Below are 20,369 nucleotides of genomic sequence, written 5' to 3'. Positions count from 1 at the left end.
TAACTCCCACCTGCAGGTGGCAGTATTTCTAACTAACACTATATTACTATTTTACTAGGCAAGCATATTTTATTAAAACACAAAAAATACTTGAGTTTCAGTTTGAATTGTGCAGAGATGGAAGATCTACCGTCATTACATTTCCAAATAAATCAGATCCTGATATTAGAAATAACACAACAAATCGTGAATTGGATGATTTGATTGGGGGCGGGTGGTTGTTTTCTTTTTTAAGTTGAAAGTTTAACTTTTGGGCATTTTGGGTTATTTTTCTAAACTTATAGCATAGAAATTTCAACTTTAAAGTGCAAAAGAAACACATCAAACTTTTCTAACTTCCTACAGCATCTAGTTGTACTTCAATACTCTAATTAGCATAAATAAACAGGAACAGTTTCAGCTTTGGTATTTCTTATTTCTATCCTGTTGGTTCTAGTTTCTAGTGCAAACCTTTTATTAGACTTGAAATAAGACAAAACTAACTTACAAGTAAGTTTTCAGCCAGCTGTAAGCTTTAAGTAAATAATTCCTTAATGTTGATGAAGAACTTCTAGTTCCACTGGCAGATTATTTCACTTATAATAAAACATTTTCTCATGTTGAATGTGAAATAATCTGCCAATAGTCCTGGTACTTAAAGTAATTATTGGCTTAGAAAAGTTACTTTAAGTTAGTTTGTCTTGTTTCAATATATTTGCATTTGAAACTAGACCAAAAATACCTGGTAACGTTTTGTGTTTTAGCGATGCAGTTACATTATGCTGCAGACACTTAATGTTTCTTTCCCCACTTGAGAAAAAACACAATGTTCTGCTGCATTTTTACTTATAATTATAATCATTTTCTACTTTATCTGTATCACCTCTACAAAACATGCCAACTAACGCGCCATGTTGCATGACAGAAACAAAAAACAAGTTCACATGCGTCATCATCATCATCACTCTTCAGCCTGAGTCCTCTCTGGTCTGAACATGTTTGTTCAGACTTCATGTATGTCGTCTAACATGCAACAGGATCATACATCACCAAACCTCAAGCATGTTTCTCCTCATAAAATCACTGATTCACGCAGGTGAAATGAGGCTTTTTCTTTTGTTTAACTCACCACTAATATACCTCATTAATCACCTTGAAGTTCATTGTTTAACGGTTTTGATTTCCTGTTGTCGTCCAACACTTTGTCCTGGGAGTTTTTAATCTGTGTGAGAGGTTTTCTTTGGAGAGGCTTTTTACTGTAATAACAAGTGGGTTACTGGCTGCTTTCTACTCTTTGTGTACAGAAATAAAACTTTGTATTTGGCAAACTGCTTGTTTGTGTGCGTGTGTTTTTTCTAAGTGCTTTGAGGGTTGAATAAAACAATTGAACTCAGAATGAGGCCATGCTATTTATATTCATTATATTTAGGTGTCTATATTTGGCTTTACAGTGGCAAATCAGTATTTCCTGACTTTGTTTTTCCACTTCCAGATTTGTTATATAATAACCTTTTATCTCTGATTTTGTCAACGCTTGTGACTCTACAGGCTGCTGTCAGTTTATTGGTCCGTCTCCTTTTCCTGTCCCTGACTTTGTTCTTTTTGCTGCGTTTCTTGATTGGCGTTTGACCTTCTTCTTCTTCCCTTTATCGTGCCGCGATCTCCTGCTCACTACATTATCTGAGCTGGTGGACGCAGGGTCACCATCTTTATCTGTTTTGTGATTATCTGCTTCAGGAGCCGCGACCCTCGCTGGTTTTTCTTTATCTGACCCCAATTCACTCGTCCTCCCACACGTTTGCTCTTTGTCACAATGCTCTGCTTTCAAATCTGGATGTTTTCCTGTTTCTGAGTCGCCCGCTCCTTCAGTCTCAACAGGACGGTGTTCTGCTGGGCTTTCCCTCTCTTCAACTTTATGACTTTCACTGTTTTTGTCCACCTCAGTGTTTTTTTCTGTGTCTTTCTTAGCAGAGTTTGTGTTTTTCTTTCTTACTGCATCCTTGGTCCTGCTTCCAACAGGACCCCACTTCTCCTTTGTCGTTTCCCAATAATTCTTCTTCTGGCCGGCGTGCATTTTGCGGATGTTTTCCCCTAATATCTTCAGCTCCTTCTGGACAAAGGGTTTAAACTTTGGATCCAGTTTCTCCACCGTGGCAAAGTCTCTTCGAGCTTCATCCTCGTTGCACAAAGCAGCGTGCGCCCGCGCCCTCTGGTACGTCGCTTTAAAGTTACCTTTGGAGTAGAAATAGGAAAAAATAGGTGGAGATGACAAAAGTACTGAGAGGGGGAAGTAGACGGTAAACGAGATTGGTTCAGAGATATATTTACATCCTTTGAAAGGGGACATAAAATTCACATTTTGCATGTTTTTGTGCTTCCATTTCTGCTGCTTCACAAAACGGTCAAAGTGCTTAAAAAAACACCCAGATGTTCCTTAAGAGATAAATTAATATTTTTTGGGGTCTGGAAAACGACCTGTTTCAGAAACTTTCTGAACGTAACTTCAAAAATCAGCAGGCACTACCTGTTACCTAGCAACCCAGCAAAACCCAGCCCCTCGCCTAGCAATCAGAGTTCAAACACTTTTGGCTTGAAAAAAATAAATAAATAAATTTATCCCCAAAGGAGCAATTGTACAATGACATATTAGTGCCATATAACAAAGACAGAAATTTCTGAGTTTGTAAAGTTGAAAATTTGTGAAACAAAAATTCAGACATTTTTAGGTTTTCAGAAATTTTCTAGAAAAAGCAAGGAAAGTTCTGAGTTCAAAAGGTGAAAGATTAGTGAGAAAAAAAGGAGACATTTTCAGATTAATCTCAGAAATTCTCTAGAAAAAGCAATAAAATGTCCGAATTCTAAAAATTACAAAATTCTAAGAAAAAATCTGATATTTTCCAGAAAGAAAAAGAACATTTCTGAGCTTGAAAAGTCAAAAATGATCCACTTTATGAACTAAAAACGTTGAAAATTAAGAGACAATTAAGAGACGTAAGACAATTAGGATCCCTGAAAAAAAATTTATCTGACTAAAATTAAAGTCAGAATTCTGAGAAAAATGTCAATTTATTTATTTTTCAGTGGCCCTAATTATGTAAAACATTAAAAAAATAATACGAGCTAAAATAAGTACGTTTTAAGTAATGTGCAAAGTGCATGAAATGGTCCATTCTGCCCCAGTTCAAGTCTTTGAGCCTCCAACAGATTCAGAAAACCTCAGAGTCCTTCACGGATCAACTGGAGTTAACCTGAGACTGAATTAAACAAATATGGACTCTATTTGCAATGTGGTGACCTCTAAAGGCAACTGGCTACACTCGAAAAGAAAAGAGAAAAAAAAAGAAGAGTGTAAAACAGTGAAAAAGTTTACAGGGCATAAACATGGCCGCATGGTTCTGTAAATAAGCAGAAATGAAACTCAAAACCAGCACAATAAATTTCCTGACTGAGGTGGAAACGTCTAAATCGACCAGCAGGTTTGTGGTCGGTGACAGGAAGATGTCTGAGGAATGATGAGAAAACTAAATGATGGGAAAAGACAAACATAAAAACTGAAATTTCACATCGGCCTCAACTATAAATAGTTCACCACAGAGGAAGCAAACGTAAAATTAATTTCTGACTGTGATGTCCATGGGTTTGTGTCAGGGGAATAAAGAGAGACACCGAATGTTGAATTATACTTTCTCAGTAAATAAAGAAATAAAGTATTCTTACAGAGGTAAGACCTTCATATTTTTAACTCGTGTTCCTATTTCTGTATCAAGTAGGATTTTTTGTTTTCAGCTTCCTACCAAGTGTGACAAACTCTCTTTGATTTTTCACACCAAACAAATCCTACCTCTATGTGTCTTCAGCAGCCGGCTGTTCAGCTCCACCACCTCCTGGTATTGTTTCAGCTCCAGCATGGACTGGCTCAGGTTGAGACTGAGCGGGAGACGCACTTTCTCCAGCGACTCCCAGTCCTCGCCGTGTTGATCCACCTGCTGATGAAAGGCAGTGGACGGACGGAGACGGGCGCGGTGGTGATATACGGCAGAGGAAATGTTGAAAAGATTAAACCCAAACAAGAGAATGTGAACAAATATAGAAAAGGAAGGAAGGAAATGATGAAGATGATGACTGTAAGATAAAGGGAAAATAAAGATGGAGCGTTTGGAGGCCGCAGGAGAAAGTTTCTGAAGGAGAGCTGTGATAGAGACGTCTCTATGGATGTCTGATATTTTTAGCTCTGCTCCTCAGTTTCCCGGTGAACCAACGCTGCTCTTCAGTACAAACACAAACCGAGCAGATCATCAAAAGCTATTCAAAGCTACAAGATGTTCTGAACCACTTTTTAGTTCTTGACTTGAAATTTATTTAAATGGTGCGCTGCAAAAACACAAAATCCACAATCTAAACCATTAGATTGTGGCTCCAGTTGCTTGTTCAATGCTAAAACACAAAACATTACACACTATTTTTGGTCTGGTTTATAGTGCAAATATCTTAGTACACTTTAAAAAAGACAAAACTAACTCACAAGCAACTTTTTAACAAGACATAGGAGCTCGTTTTAAGTGATATTGATGAAAAATTACATGTTTCAGTAGCACATTATTTCCCTTATAACATGAAGAAAATGTCTTGTAATAATTGACATAATCTGCCAGTGGAACCAGCACTTTGTCATCTACATTAAGGAAATATTTACTTAAAACAAGCAGGTATATTGTACTGAAAAAGTACTTGTAAGTTAGTTTTGTCTTATTTCAAGTGTAATAACATATTTGCACTAGAAACTAGGCAAAAATTACTTGGTGATATATTTAGCAGTGAATGATAATCTCCTGAACAAGCAACCAGAGTCACAAGAAATGGTTTAGGTCAAATTCAGGCGTTAGAATGGCCTAGTCAAAGTCCAGACCTAAACATAAATGAGAGCCTGTTCCTACACTTGAAAACTGCAGCTCTGATTATCTCCATCCAATCGGATTGAGCCATTTTAAAAATTATGGTTAAAAATATTTATCTTTACATTTTGAAAACTGATAGATAAACCCTAAAAGTGTTGCAGTTATAATTGCATTAAAATGTGTTTTTGTTTTTTTACTAAATAGTTAAACTTTTCAGATTTTTATGCAAAAACAAAAGAATAACTGATAAATTATTTTTCTTCCAGTTCACATTTACTTTATGCGGTTAAAAAATAGCAGAAGTTGGAGATTAAAAGGTGATAGAAAAGTGAAAAATATCTAAAAGTATTTTAGTTTTTCTGATAACCTGTCTTGTATTGCATACCTTGTTTTGTAAGAAGTCCACGTATCCCAGAGCCTCCTTGAACTTGGCGGAAGCGTCTGGGAAGTGTTGCTCTTTGATGAGGAAGTTTCCCTCGTTCTGCAGAATCATGACCAGCCGTAACATCTGCTGCCAGTCCTTCCCCTCCATCTCATCACAGGCCTGCAGCTCCACTGCACAGCTGCTTTCTTCCTCCTTCACTCCCTCAGATGGCCGAACCTTTTCTTCTCCAGATTCTCCTTCTTCAACACGTTTCATCTCAGATGAACCGGTTTTCTCGCCTGCTTTGCCACTTTCAAAGTCGCTTTCTTTCTTTTTTGTTTCTTCATCTTCCTCCTCCTCTTCATCTTGTTGCTCTTCCTCCTCGTGTTTACTGGTGCCCTCCGTTTTCTCCAGCATGTTCCAGTACTGCTCCTTCTCCTCCCAGTACTTCTCTTTCATGCGCTCCGACAGCTCCTTCAGCTCTCGGCGAACAAGCGCAGCCAGAGTGATGTCCAACTGGGCCACCGTACTGAAGTCTCTTCTGGCCTCCTTCTCGTTCCACACGGCAGCGTGAGCCTTGGCCCGCTTGTAGTAGCCCTTCACGCAGTCTGAGAAGCAGAAATTCAAGCGGTTGCTTAAATTATGTTTTTATTATTCATATGGAAGTAGAAATATGCTCTGTAGATGCTGAGTTTGCAATCTGGTAAACTGCAGCTTCAGCTTATATCTCTAACATGTCAAAATTGGATTTCCATGCATCTGAAATTAGGTGTTAGTGTCATTCAGGCAAAAATAATTTTAGCTCATTTTAAGTTTCTGACAAATGACTTTAAAGCTGCATTTCTAATTTTATTAGAAATATATATATATATTTATATATTTGTTGAAACTCACTATGCTGTTACAGTACAATATGAGACAATCTGTGAAAACAACAACAAAAAAATCAAGCTCCTCTGTCTTCTCCCAAAATAACCAATCAGCGTTAGGGGCTGGGTCTTAGTGCTGTCAATCACGTCTCCATGTGGCGCTGCTTGTACCCCTGTGCTCTCTGCTACTGTAGTTAGCATAGCCTGTTGAGAATGCTAATGATGCGTTCACACCAAACGCGTTTTGACCGACAGACATGTCAGGTTTACATTCAAAGTCTCTGTGGAGGCACGGCGAGGCTGCGGCCAAAGTCTGCGGCCAAAGGCTGCGACCAAAAGCTGCGACCAAAGGCTGCGGCCAAAGGCTGCGGCCAAAGGCTGCGGCCAAAGGCTGCGGCCAAAGGCTGCGGCCAAAAGCTACGGCCAAAGGCTGCGGCCAAAGGCTGCGGCCAAAGGCTGCGGCCAAAAGCTGCGGCCAAAGGCTGCGGCCAAAGGCTGCGGCCAAAGGCTGCGGCCAAAAGCTGCGGCCAAAGGCTGCGGCCAAAGGCTGCGGCCAAAGGCTGCGACCAAAAGCTGCGACCAAAAGCTGCGACCAAAAGCTGCGACCAAAGGCTGCGACCAAAAGCTGCGACCAAAAGCTGCGACCAAAGGCTGCGGCCAAAGGCTGCGGCCAAAGGCTGCGGCCAAAAGCTGCGGCCAAAGGCTGCGGCCAAAGGCTGCGGCCAAAGGCTGCGGCCAAAAGCTGCGGCCAAAAGCTGCGGCCAAAGGCTGCGGCCAAAGGCTGCGGCCAAAGGCTGCGACCAAAAGCTGCGACCAAAAGCTGCGACCAAAGGCTGAGCTATTTAAAGCGTTTCATGTCCAGGGTGTTCAGAGCAAAATGTCAAAGGTCTGACTTCAAACTGCACATGTCGAACTTGATGCGTCGGACATGTTTGTGACGTGCTAAGCGCATTCGGTGTGAACGCACCATAAGGCTGGTTAGCATGGCCACTGATTACGACGGTTTTTCTGTAACAGTAAGTTGTTTCTCCGCCATTAGCACATTTAACAGAGTACATGAGGTTGATTGACAACACTAAGACCCGCATCCTGGCTCTGATTGGGTGCTTTTCTTTAGACGTCAGTAGTAGCTCAGGGAGGAGATCGATCTTTTCACACACTCTCGTATTATAACGTCACAACATAGTGAGCAAACACGCGAAAAACATATTCTTCATCAAATTTACATACTGCAGCTTTAACTAATTTTAATTTTTTGACAAATGAGTAGATCTAATCTGCTTGGACATCTCTAGCCCCTGACAGTAACATTACTGTATTTTATTGAGGCTTTTATGTAATTTATAGTAAGGAGCAAATTTGAAATGGAAGAAAAATTTACTTGAGGTTTTTGATTTTTTATATCTTAAAGTTCAGAACATTTACATGTGACAAAACTTTTCACTGCAGCTACAACTAGAGGCCTTTTTGGACGACGAACTTGGTCCATGTTATTTTTTAAAACGACTCAAGCTCAGCCGGAAAAGGATTGATAAAAGATGTGAAAAGCAACTCAATTAAAGATTTTGACACATATTTTCAATTGGACTTAGGTATGGCCTTTGACTAGGCCATCATTAAAAAGTGTCAGTGCTTTCTTGGCTGCTGAGACAGAAAAGCGTGGTTTCCTTTTTATCAAGAACTGCGTAAAATATTGGTATATTTAAAACTCCTGTTTTGTTTTCTTATTCTGTTTAAAATCACAGTGAGGTTCAGCATTAATGAAAAAACTAGTTATTGAATAATCATCATGATAATCATGATGATTATCTCTGTTAAATATTCTGTTAAACTGATAATCATCTCTTATTATCATTTAAAAGCGCAGTTAGTTTGTGACTCCAGGTGCTTTGAAATGTATCACATGGGGTTTATAAAACCTCCTTATAACCAAAAGTAAATCAGGGATCAAAAGTTTAATTGTGAGTCTTTAAAAATGTCCAATTAATTTTAAATCAGCATTTTTAAATTATATTATGACATGAATTTGCAGAAATACAAAAATCAAGACATATCTTGTTCTGTTTCTGTAAAACAAAAAAGAACACAAGGAGAATCTGTGTAATATGTAGAAGCACCATGAACGTGTTTTTAGGTTTGCAGAAACATATTTAACTTTTTTACCCTTCATTAACTAAACTAAGATGACAAGAAGCTTGTAACTTACATTTATCATGCAATAAAAATAAATGATCAGTTTTTAACACCAGTTTGTAAAGAAACGCTGCGTTCTCGCATGGCAGTGCCTCTGTCTTCAGGCTAGATACACTCACTGATGCTTTTTCTGTTCCTCAGCATTTAATTTCTGCCTATGCTAAATTTTATTCAGCCAACAGTTAACCAGATTTCACTGTCGCCACCGGCAACGGCAGAAACACTGCAGCGAGCCTGCCATTTCCACAGAACTGCTGCGCTGAGGGGATGAAACGAGAGACTTAAAATTCAGCAGACAACATGACACTGACGACAGGAGGAACAACAACACGGCACCAACTTAGAGGAGGATGAGAAGGTGATGAAAGGCTGTGGAATAGTGACAAAAATGAACTGGAAAAACAGCGGGAAGACATAACACTGCAATAATAAGATTTAAACATCATAAGGAGAGCAGTAGGGCTGTGGAGACGTCTTAAGCTTGACCAGTGGAGTGCAAAAACTCTCCCCTGCAAAACATATTTCAACAGTAACATCACATTTTGTCAGGTTACAGCCACAAACTGCAATGTGTTTTACTGGAATTTGTATTTTTATAAGTCTGGTATAGCTTTGGAGTAAAATAAAAATTACACAAATCTGTCTTTTATAGAGGAGAAGAAGAAATATAAAATGTTCTGTTTGACGTAAACCGTGTTGGGGACGGCGGAAGCATGAGGAAGAAGACGCTCTGGTCACATGAGACTGGAAACACTATTCTCAGAGAAAAAGATGATGGGATGCAGGTCAGTGATCAGAGGAGAATGGATGGGAAATATAACGTGTCAGTTCGATAAATAAAACTGGGCCGATGTGAACAACCAATGTTGTCTTATTTTAAGTGTAATAAGATATTTGCACTAGAAACTAGACAAAAATTACTTGGTAAGATTTTTAGCAGTAAGGAATAATATCCTGAACATGCAACCAAAGTCACAAAAAATGGTTCAGATCTCAACATATTCAGGTGTTAGAATGGCCCAGTCAAAGTCCAGACCTAAATATAATTGCGAGTCTGTTCCAAGACTTGAAAACTGACACTTTATCCAGTTGGATTGAACCATTTTATAAAGAACGGTTAAAAATATTTACCTTATATTTGAAAAACTGCTAGACAAACCCTAAGAGTGTTGCAGTTATAATTGACAAAAGACAGATTACTCCAAAGCTATACAAAACTTATAAAAATACAAATCCCAGTAAAACACACTGAAGTTTGTGGCTGTAACCTGACAAAATGTCATGTTACTGTTGAAAGGTGTTTTTGCACTTCACTGGTCAAGCTTAACACACACACTCATAGCCCTATTGCTTTCCTTATGACGTTTAAATCTCATTATTGCTGTGCTATGTCTCACACCTTCACCTTCCTGCTGTTTTTAAATCAACACTTTGTAGGAAAGCGGTTCTTCAGCGGAGACAGGAATGCTGGTCAAAGTTCACAGGAGGATGGATGGAAATATAGGACATTTTTTGTATTTAGAGGCTGTAAAAAAAAATTAGGACAAATACCATAAACATAGGACAATGACAAACGGCTCTGGTGGAGCCAGCTTCAGATTGTCAGAAAAAAAAATTAAAACTATCCTCCTACCACTTCCTGTCAGCTTATTTGACGTTTCCTCCAGTAGTAATGTCCAGCTGTTGACTTCTGTTATGTGAAAAAATTGTTTCCAATTCAGTTTTACAAAATACATTCATTTCAAAATGGCTGAAAACCCTACAGTCCTACAGTAATTGTAGGACTTTTTTTTTTTTTAATTGCCGCGTTTATATTAAGTAAATTTATTTTCATAATTTCAATTTGCACAATTCTATGGTTACTGGAAACGCAGCTAGTGATACTGAAACCAGCTGAGTGCAGCTGGATGTTGACAGTGAGCCTGGGCAACTTAGGAATGAACTAAGAATAAATATTTAGTTCTTAATTAAAGCTTAAAAACACAACAAAACCAGAACACAAAGCAAAATTAAACACTAGGAAAACTACTGAATAAACCAAGTGTAGAAAAGACTTGGCTCGTTACAAAGTCGCAGCTGCAATGAGTGGTTTAGCTCAAAGCTGGTCAAAGTTGGACTAGCCTAGTCAAAGTTCAGACTCAAATCAAACTGGGAATTTGTGGCTAGACTTGAAAGCTGATATTCACAGCCTCTTAAGCCAGGGGTGCCCAAAGTTGGTCCTCGAGGGCCGGAATCCTGAACGTTTTGGTTCTCTCCCTGGCGGTATCAACAACCTTTTCAGCATGTCAGTTTTCTTCTTAGGCCTTCTAACGAGCCATCATTTGATCCAGGTGCGTTAAACCAGGGAGAGAACTAAAACATGCAGGATGCCGGCCCTCGAGGGCCGACTTTGGGTACCCCTGGCTTAAGCTATAGTGCATCAAAGAGTGGGCAAAAATCTCAGTCTTTAGAAGAATAAAGCTGGTGGAGACAAATCCCAAAAGATTTTCTCTTGCAGCAAAAAATAGTTCTGCAAAGTTTTGACTCATGGGGCTGAATGTATACGCATGCTACCATTTTCAGTACTTATTTGAAAAAGAACCATGCACCCTTTTCCTTTATGCACTTCTTTGTTTTGTTCTGTCACATAAAATCCCACAAAATAAGCAGAAGTTTGTGGTAGTACTAAGAGAAAGTGGGGAAAAAGTGAAAATCATGCCTTTAAGATCACTTATCCATAACTGCAGTTGTTTGGTATATAATTAGTGACTTAACCTCAGATTTTCATTCAAACCAAAATATGATCAGATGCAGTAAAAGTAGGGGAGCACCAAAGTACATAAACTAACACAGAATAATCAAAACAGTGTAATACTGAAAATCCAGGCTGTGTCTGAGCATTCTGTCACAGGGTAAGGGGGGAAACTTGTGAGGCTCTGAAGTGGTGGCTGTGCCAACTTGCAAGGCTCCTCTCGCCTTATATGACTAGCCATGAGTGTGACAGTGCAATTCCCATGGCTGCTCCAGCTGTAAAACCTGGGGTAATGTCAACCTCATGTCCTCCTACGCACTCTCTGCAGAATCCAGCAGGTTCTCATGGAAAGTCAGAAACATTTTAAAAATTTAGCTGAAGTAGCTTAACACAGGTCTGGACTGGCTCTTTGTTTAATGGATCCTTCATATTAAAGAAAATAATTTTCCAGTAATTGAAGTAGATTTAAACTCTAAGAATCAGATCATTTATTAACTAAAACAACCTTAAAGAACACTAAATTTTCGGTTATATCTGACACTTGGCAACAGTGCTACCAAGCAGCAAATATGTCTTTCTGCATGGAGTTTGCATGTTCTACCTGTGCAGGTTTGGGTTCTCTCTGGATACTCCAGCTTCCTCCCACAGTTCAAAAACATGTCAGGTTAATTGGTTTCTCTACATCAGGAGTGTTCAAGAATTTGACATTTGTGACTACGTCATTTCATCATCCCAGGCGCCATGATGGACGAGGGACGGAAGTATTGAACAGAGCAATTGAAATTGTCTTCCCAAGTTGTTTTTCTAGTTTATTTATGGCTTCTACTTGTTCGATTCGAGCTAATTTGTCTATGAAGGTAACACACCTAGATGAGGCTCACAGACGGCGGTATTTACAAAAGATGGAAATAGCTAGCTTAGAAACCGACCCATATCTTATCCCTCCTGAGGCGTTGATCAAATTACCGACTTTGCCTGAATTCACGCCATATGATTTATGTCACTATGTCATAAACAGCGCCTTCCCTCACACCAGAGCAGGTTTAAAAACTACAAAAGACGAGATGCTAACCAGTTTTCTCCATACATGCTAGGCTACATGACAGTGCGGCATTGTCTCCATGGTTACCAATAGTTAGACGCCTACCTTCTCCATAATGCAATATTTAATATATTTCTAATCATGCTTACTTATAAAGTATATGAACGTTAATCTTCCTACCCTGTAAAAAGTGCAAATCAGCGGTTACACCGAGGACTGCCAGTCATTATTGACAGCTGCTATCCATCGCCGCCGCCATCTTTCCTCATTAAAAATGATAAAATAAAATTACAAGTTTGGTTTCTATCGATATCTGTTTGGGGTAGGGTAGCGCAGCACCCTACGACCATTTTAATTTGAAATCAACTAAATAGAAGCCACATTAGGTTACAGATGTCTTGTTTTTAGACTGACTTTAAAGGAGCGCATTGGTTGTTTTCACGTCCATCATGGCGGAGTGGGCGGACCTCTGGAGAGCGTGACGTCACGGACGAAGGGTCAGTATCACAGATTTATGTCACTAGACTGTTGATGGTGACAAATTAGAACAAATTTAAGTGAAATGTTCACTAATAAACAAAAATCTTAAAAGAGAGAGAAAATTTTATCTTTCAATAAACACATTTTTACTTTCATTTTAATTTTATACTACAGTACAACACAAACACCCAGTAGATTTTTGTTTCAAATTTTGACACTCAGAAATTTCTATGTTTTTTCTAGAAAATTTATGAGACTCAAGTCAAAATTTCGGAGTTTTTGGAAGAAATTTACTTCTTTTTTCTTCAATCTACAATGGCCCTAATGCACCATTATAATAACATTTTGTAAGCCATTGGCAAATTACTTTCAGACGTTTCCTGACAAAACTTTTGTTAAACATAGGTCTGTATGGTTGAGAGTAATATTTTACTTTATGTGTCATAACATTGACAATCAAGCCCTGATTGATGTAATCCAATAAGTAAATACCAAATTCTTTGATTAAAAATAAAAATACAAAAAAGCCTACAATTTAAAGTCGGTGTGGTTCATTTATGCTACAGTTTTTCTGCTGAAACTAACAGGATTAATGTTTTTCACAGATTCTTTCATGCAGACCAGATTTTCTGCACCAGTGAACCTGTAAGGACCCTGTTATTGGTTCCTATATCGACTTCTCTTGGACCACGATTAGCAGGTGCCAGCTACCTGACACTCCAGTCAAAGCGTTATTCTCTAATTCATTAAAACTAATCCTGACCTGCTGATCACATCTCAGTTTCTGTCAAAAGCACAAAGATCGCCAGGCTTGATGAGTTTCAGTGTTTACAATCAGTGACAGCTCACTTGCTGCACAACAATCCCCACATCTTGACAAGTGTAAGCTGTAATAGGATAATTAATTATGGCATGCATAATAGCATTAGTGTAGTTACATTACAGTCTCAAAAGCCTTTTGATTTTTATGATTTCTTCTTTTTTGCCTTGAGGATTGGTGCATAATATATTTTGAGCCCTTTTTGGTAACAGTGGACTAATAAACATTAAAAAGAGGCCTTAAACTATGTTTGAACATTAAAACACCAAAGGAACTCGATAAGAAATTGTGTTTTCTTCGTTTTTCTCTGTTTTTGAGCACATCAGTAGCCTTGAGCTTAGAGGACAGCAAGCATATGGTGAGATTTGCTGGTTCACATCTCTGGAGTCAATAATAACCTCACACTGTTAAACCACCTCAATGCACAAGATTAACCGTGGAGCCTCCAATGCAGCTGCTAACATCAGAGGTATAGTGACACAGACGTGGGAGTGTGAAGCTTGGTGACGCAGGGAAAAAAAAAAAGAAAAACGAAGATGGAAGAAAAGACAGAGTACATTATGTCATTTCTTCCTGGAAGAGATAAATTAAATACACGATTCCCAGCATAGCAATTTCCTAACATGAACCTTACAGCAGTATTTCCTCCAAGACTTTGTTGTTACCTTTGTGTTTCTCCAGCAGCTCCGTTGTGTGCTCTATGACTTCGTAGTACTCCTCCAGCTCCAACATACACTGGCAGTAGTTCAGCTCCAGGGGGACAATCATTCGCCCCAAGTTAATGTAATCTACATCACCTGGCATCTCCTAACACATGCAGAGAAAGAAAACAGGACATGGCCATGGTGCTGCTGTCACTCTGCAGTTCCTCGTAAAGATGAATAATTTACTTGAACTAGATGGGTCTGGTGGGTTTTTTAACTGATTCAAACAATAAAGGGATTTGAAACAGTGACTAAAGCAAAAACATCTCTAGAAGGTGACCCAGGATGTTTCCTACCAGATTAGAGTAGCTATACAAAAGATTTTTATTAAATGTTTTGCTCAAAATCATTCTTAGATAATGAAATTTCATTTTAATCTACTTTCAGAATTAGATATTTTGGGGCCTCCTGTCACTTTAAAGCCAAATAATCTGCTGCTGGCCACACCCCTCAACTCTACGTTTACAGTTGCACATGAAAATGGCTGCAAACAGATTCACAATTATACAACCATATATCTTTGAGAAGCAAAGGTGGAGCCTCCTGCACAACCAAAAAGAATGCAGCAATTGGTTTCTGGATGGTAGGTCACCAACAAAACACTTGTCTTTTCCAGCAGCCATTGTACAGCGATAAAACCAGCTGACCAAATGGGATAGAGGTCAGCTTGGGTTGTTGTCCTTCAACATTCATGAATGTGTTAAAGGACAGAAAGGACATGTATAACCGTGATTTATCCCCATCCTTTACTCACCCTGGACTGCACTGTTTTTAGCAGCAGGACGGCTTCCTTGTACTTGCTGGCAGCCTCTCTGAATTGTTTCTGCCTGACCAGAGCGTTGCCCTGCATGTGGAGAATGGGCACCGTCTGCAGCTTCTCGTCCTTCTCCATCATCCACGACTCTCTGTGGTAAGACAAGGGGTCTCCTACCTGGGAGCAGCAGGGAGGAGGAGGAGAACGCAGCAGGATAAACATGCAGCAGAGCAGAAAAAACCCTCCAGCAATGGAATGAAACAGTCATCCAAAAATATTTTTAGTTATGTTTTATAAATACATTACATTTAGATATTCGTAAATGTTAAAAGTTTGCTAACTTTTCAACAACTTGCTTAATTTAATGCTAATAAAAATAGTGCAGAACAAATAATTGAATTTCTTTTATTTAAGTCTTTGCGCTCTACAAAACACTATTAAGTTTAAAGGAAATTACCTTTAAATTGATCTGTTCTTGCAGTTTGTATAGTGTATTGCAGGACTTTTTACTGCTTAAACATTTTGCAGGTAGAGGTCTAGGTTTTGAAGAGCACAAAGTCTAAATAATTTCCTGCGTGAACTTTTATGTTGAGGCTACACAACTTAAGTCAGAGATCTTAAGTTTTCCCTAAGAAAATGGCATCAAAAGAAGAAAGAATATAGATTTTACATCTTGAAGCATCAAAGTCCCTGATGAGATTCAGCTTATTTATCTCTTCAAAGTTGAATGTTTGTAGACAGAAACAGGTTTTTTGTCTATGCTGTCAGTGCATTGTAAATGTTTCTTTTGTTTTATCTATTGTTGTTGCATAAAGAGGGAGGACATCTGATGGTTTTTTTCTTTGCTTTTATTCTACAGAAGCCCTGAGGTGAAACCTTCAAACAAAAACACAACATATCTTCAGGAAAACCTAACCATTATACAGAGTCAGTACAGGTGCTGGTCATTTATACGCTGATGTTTTGTTATGAAAATGAGTTACGGGTGAATGCTCTGCTGATGTAGAACAATAAAAATCAATCAAAATGGAATATATCATAGATAATAATGTACATTGCCTTGTACATGAGATCTGACCATTTCTACTGTTATTTACATCTGTAATTTAACAAAACACTTAAGTTCTATCAGAAACTAGCTACAGAGGCTACACATGTGAATACTAATGGTATGTTAACGGATACAAAATGATTGGAAGATGGAATCAAATGTTGATAAAATAGGAACCCAAATTGGTTAACGAGAACCAGATATAACATAAAAACAATTTCAGCAAAAATAGCAAACAAAAATCCACAGCAAAATATTAAACTATTTAAAACATGAAAATAAAAGAAAGAAAACTATTAAAAAAGAAACTTCTTTACATACCACTGAATATAAGATTTTTGAATAACTATCACAAATACAAATATTTCTGTTTGTTTTGCTGGTAATCCAAGTTCTTTGTGTTTTCATGGTGTATCTCAATTCTTTGTTTTTTTCTTGTATTTTGCACTTTAGTCCAAAGGTTATAAAACGTTTTCCAAAATATTTTACCTGAAATTCATTCTTGCTGCTCTTATAAGGTATTTATGACAGAAATTATAGAGTTGTTGTGCGCCCCCTGCTGGTTTGGAGGCATTGAGCAGCTTCTTATTTGAACTTGAGCCTGCTCTGGGGCTAATAATCTTTAAATCATCTAATAAAACTCTGTAGCTCACCTGCAGCAACTCCATGATGAATATGAGTGGCTGAGGATTTCGCATTATCTCGTCGAGCTCCGGGAAGCCAGTGGAGTGATAGTGGAATAGGTTCCCCATGCCACACATGTGTTTCTGGCCCTCCAGGGGGTCCTTCCCTTGGGCAATCAGCCTCATTCCCTTCGACACAATGGGATACAAGCCTGTGTGCTGAAACAAATTACACATAAACAAAAACATTGACATGTTTTATAGGGCTGAAATAAAACACATTCGTATGCTCCATGAGTATGACCTCTAGGACTCACAACGGCGTCACACCAGAACTCTGCCACCTCTCCGACCCGCATGGACGTCAACAAGGGCTCCCAGATTTCCATCTTGAACATCTTTCCAACAAAGATCTCAGCCGGTCTGCCGACCAGTCTGCTGTCATCAATGACCGTTCGCTCAAAGTTGTCCAGCAGGGTTTGGAAATGGAAGATCACCTGAGATGTACAGCGGGGAAAATACAGAAATGTGTTTCTGACATCACGCTCTCTAAGTTTTTCCTAATTATTTCTCATTGTTCCTCCTATTATTCTATCACTTCTGTAGTTCCAAGCTGTCAGTTTTTCTTTGAATATATAAGCATTTTTAATTTAAATTCCCCTGGTGGTGAGTGCTTTAGTGGCTCTATTATTTAAAAGCACTTCATACCAAATTCCAGACACTTATTATGCAACATACACTGTAAAACATTGGAGCCGCATTTTGTTGTGTCTACTATCTTCTTTTTTTAGAAGAAGAAGAATAATTAAAAAATAATTTCCCTGCTGGGATGAATAAAGTAATTCTTCTTCTTCTATCTTCTTCTCTTTAAGTCAAATAAATTTAGCGAATTTTAGATTTTGCACCTAAATGTTCAAAAGTTTGTGAAAAATAAACTTAGTCAGTTGTGTTAGTTTTTATTAATTTTGTCAAACCTCCAAGAATTGAACAAACTAGAGTTTTTAGGTTAGCACTTAAAAAAACTGAAAGTAGAAAAAGACAGGAATGGGAGCTATTTCCCGCTTAGTGGCCTGTTTCAGCACCCTGAGATGGAAATGCGTTACATTGATCGGTGTTTTATTAAGGCAAATGTTCATTTTAATGTAATTCTCAGTTAGCAAAGCTTGAGGATAATGTCCTGTTCACACTAAATGTTTTTGAGTAGAATTCATTGTTATGTTTAATAAAATTCATTATCAGATCAGAAATTTTCTTCATGCAATTTGAAACAATAATTTTAATTATTCAAAAGTAAAATAAGTTGTTATTTTAACTTGATATTGTGAGTCAAAATAATATAGAAATGTGGCTCTTTAACTAGGCGAGGGCAGTTTTTTCTAGTATGATGAAATAATAATTTGGTTTAAATTGCACCATTAAGTTAAAACTCACAATTCAAGATTAATGGACTTTAAAAACAATGTTTAGAAAACTTGTCTCTTGTTGTTAAACCAGCTTAATGAACTTTAATTTCTGAGTTAAAATCAAAACAATTTTCTTATTGACTTAAACTGCATTTTCAAGGCAGTAGGTGGACTTTCATTTTCAAGTTAAACCAACCTCAAATGTTTTACAGTGTAGAGATGGAGGGTTTTATTAGATCTCTCACCTGTTTGTTATAAAATGCATACAAAACCTAAATCACTGTGAAATTATGTTGAGTCCTAACCTTCTATTTATAGCCTGTGACAGACAAAACGTCTAAAAGCGGTGTGTGTGCAACTGGGGTAGAGTGGAAAGACACACACACACGCATGCACACACGCCTACACACACTGGTGAATGGAAATTCATGCTGTCATTGTCATGGAAAATATTTGTCACAACATCCAGGCTCAGTGCCATATGGCTGGATGGTGACTGGGAAGGAGGGGAAAAGTTGGAGACCAGCAGATCAGAGGCTGAACAGGAAGTGGGCCAAAAAAACATGTTGCAATTTGGTTGACCAAATGTTTGCTTTGTGCATGAGAGCCAGACATGGAGTAATTTCCCCCTCCTTATGAATAATTCAGAAGATCTAATTTAGGTGCATAAAACCCATCTATAAATGCACACTTAAAAACTAGAATTGTTATTTAGTTTATCAGCATTTAACACCATTAAGGGAATTTAAAGATACCTTTGTCCCAAGTGGGAAATGAGGCAGAGGTCCTTTCCCACCTGCCAAGATTTTCTTCTTGACGCCTGGATAGTTGAGAAGGTACGTCTCCTCCATCGCCTTGCTGAATATTAAACAGAAAAGTTTGAAGATTTCCTTTCCCCCTTCTTTGGATGTGCGCTCCTCTGGCTTTTCTAATTAGCCCAGTGAAGAGAGTCTTGGCTGGTTTGCTGCTCTCTGACAGATGGTGGGATTAGCCAGGGTTTGGAGATGGCCACTTTAATCTGTGGAGCTAATCCCTCGCCTACCCTGACGATTGGTGGGGCAATCTTTGCAGCAAGGAGCAAGGAAGCCCAGACTCTTCTGTACGAGAAAGGTCTAGATTGCTGTGGGACAACTAAAGATCATACTGAAAACAAATAAATATGATGAACTTGATGACTTAACTTTAGATACCTAAAAGCAGTTATTTGGTTCAATGGCGGTGCAAAAGGGGATGCTGCAGTTCCCCCATGATAATATCAGATTACTATTTTATTTTTCATCTAAGTTAATATTTTTTCAATATGCGGTAGTTGTGATATTGTATACAACTAATAATAATAATAATAATAATAATAATAATAATAATAATAAATCAATGATTGTATTTTGATTAAAAATAAAATCCAATCTTGTGACAGGAAATAGATATAGATATATTGCAGTTATTCGGTTCAGAATACCGATTATTCAATATCCACCTTATTGGTGACTGTTGTAGTTTTCTTCTCTGTGTGTTGAGAACGAAGAACAAATCCATCCATCCATCCATTTTCTGTACATCCTTGTCCCTAGTGGGGTCAGGAGGTGCTGGTGTCCATCTCCAGCTACGTTCCGGGCGAGAGGCGGGGGTCACCCTGGACAGGTCGCCTGTCTGTCGCAGGGCAACACAGAAACAGACAGGACAAACAACCATGCACACACACACACACACACTCACACCTAGGAAGAATTTAGAGAGACCAATTAACCTGACAGTCATGTTTTTGAACTGTGGGAGGAAGCCGGAGTTCCCGGAGAAAACCCAGCATGCACAGGGAGAACATGCAAACACCTTCTTGCTGCAAGGCAACAGTGCTACCACTGTGCAGCCCTCATGAAGAACAAATGATCCTTAATAAAATACTTTGCCTCTTTTCGCACCTGTAGGAAAAACAATCTCTGGTGCTGCCATGGATTTGGTTGCACCCTATGAACTGTTCAGTTGAAAATAAATCAGATGACTACAAAAATAACCATTCTTTTTCAGATTTAATGTATTTTGTACTACAGTGTCTATATACATTTATAGTGATCAAAACAGGCTGAAGCTTCTACTACTGCTTCAAAACATAAGCATGTATTTTTAACTACACAGACAACAAAAGTAATTGATTTTCTTTTTTCTCTTTGCACACAACCTGTCACTGATGGTTTATTCAGCAGGGCTTAACGAGTCTCTTTCTACAGTCTTTTATAAAACTTTCTTTCATGATTCAAGGGTAAATGATAAATAATAAAATATCTAACCTCATCGGATTGATCAAGAAAAAGGTTTCATCTTAAGTGTTGTCAAAAAACCTAAAAAAACAAATCATACCTTGCCCTGACAGTGCTGGATTTAAAAAAAATCATAGGTTTTTGGTCAAGTCATGTCTTTAAGGAAGGTGCAGTTTTCAGTTTAACATTAATACAGAATTGTGTTG

General features: G+C 38.3%; 1 protein-coding gene across 1 annotated transcript; it reads right to left on the bottom strand.

Moving 5' to 3' along the window:
• Positions 1-1,109: 1,109 nt before the first annotated feature.
• On the bottom strand, positions 1,110-18,858 carry LOC114139214 (aryl-hydrocarbon-interacting protein-like 1). Its single transcript, XM_028008991.1, has 8 exons — positions 18,664-18,858; positions 16,823-17,002; positions 16,536-16,724; positions 14,832-15,008; positions 14,039-14,180; positions 5,260-5,846; positions 3,821-3,965; positions 1,110-2,211 (listed from the first exon to the last, which is right to left on the bottom strand). The coding sequence occupies exons 1-8, from the start codon at positions 18,757-18,759 to the stop codon at positions 1,535-1,537; spliced, it is 2,193 nt and encodes a 730-aa protein (XP_027864792.1). The 5' UTR covers positions 18,760-18,858; the 3' UTR covers positions 1,110-1,534.
• Positions 18,859-20,369: the final 1,511 nt, after the last annotated feature.

The sequence above is a fragment of the Xiphophorus couchianus genome, chromosome 23 (assembly GCF_001444195.1).
Source record: "Xiphophorus couchianus chromosome 23, X_couchianus-1.0, whole genome shotgun sequence".
Lineage (NCBI taxonomy): Eukaryota > Metazoa > Chordata > Actinopteri > Cyprinodontiformes > Poeciliidae > Xiphophorus > Xiphophorus couchianus.
The sequence above is the reverse complement of the archived record's forward strand: the minus strand, read 5'-3'. Positions and strand labels throughout refer to the sequence as shown.

Coding starts and splice junctions, on each gene's coding strand:
- LOC114139214 (XM_028008991.1), bottom strand. CDS start 18,759: ATGGAGGAGACGTACCTTCTCAACTATCCAGGCGTCAAGAAGAAAATC. Junction 5,847..14,038: donor GCTGCTGGAGAAACACAAAG/GTAACAACAAAG, acceptor TCTGCTTCTCAG/ACTGCGTGAAGGGCTACTAC. Junction 2,212..3,820: donor GCTGCTGAAGACACATAGAG/GTAGGATTTGTT, acceptor TCTACTCCAAAG/GTAACTTTAAAGCGACGTAC.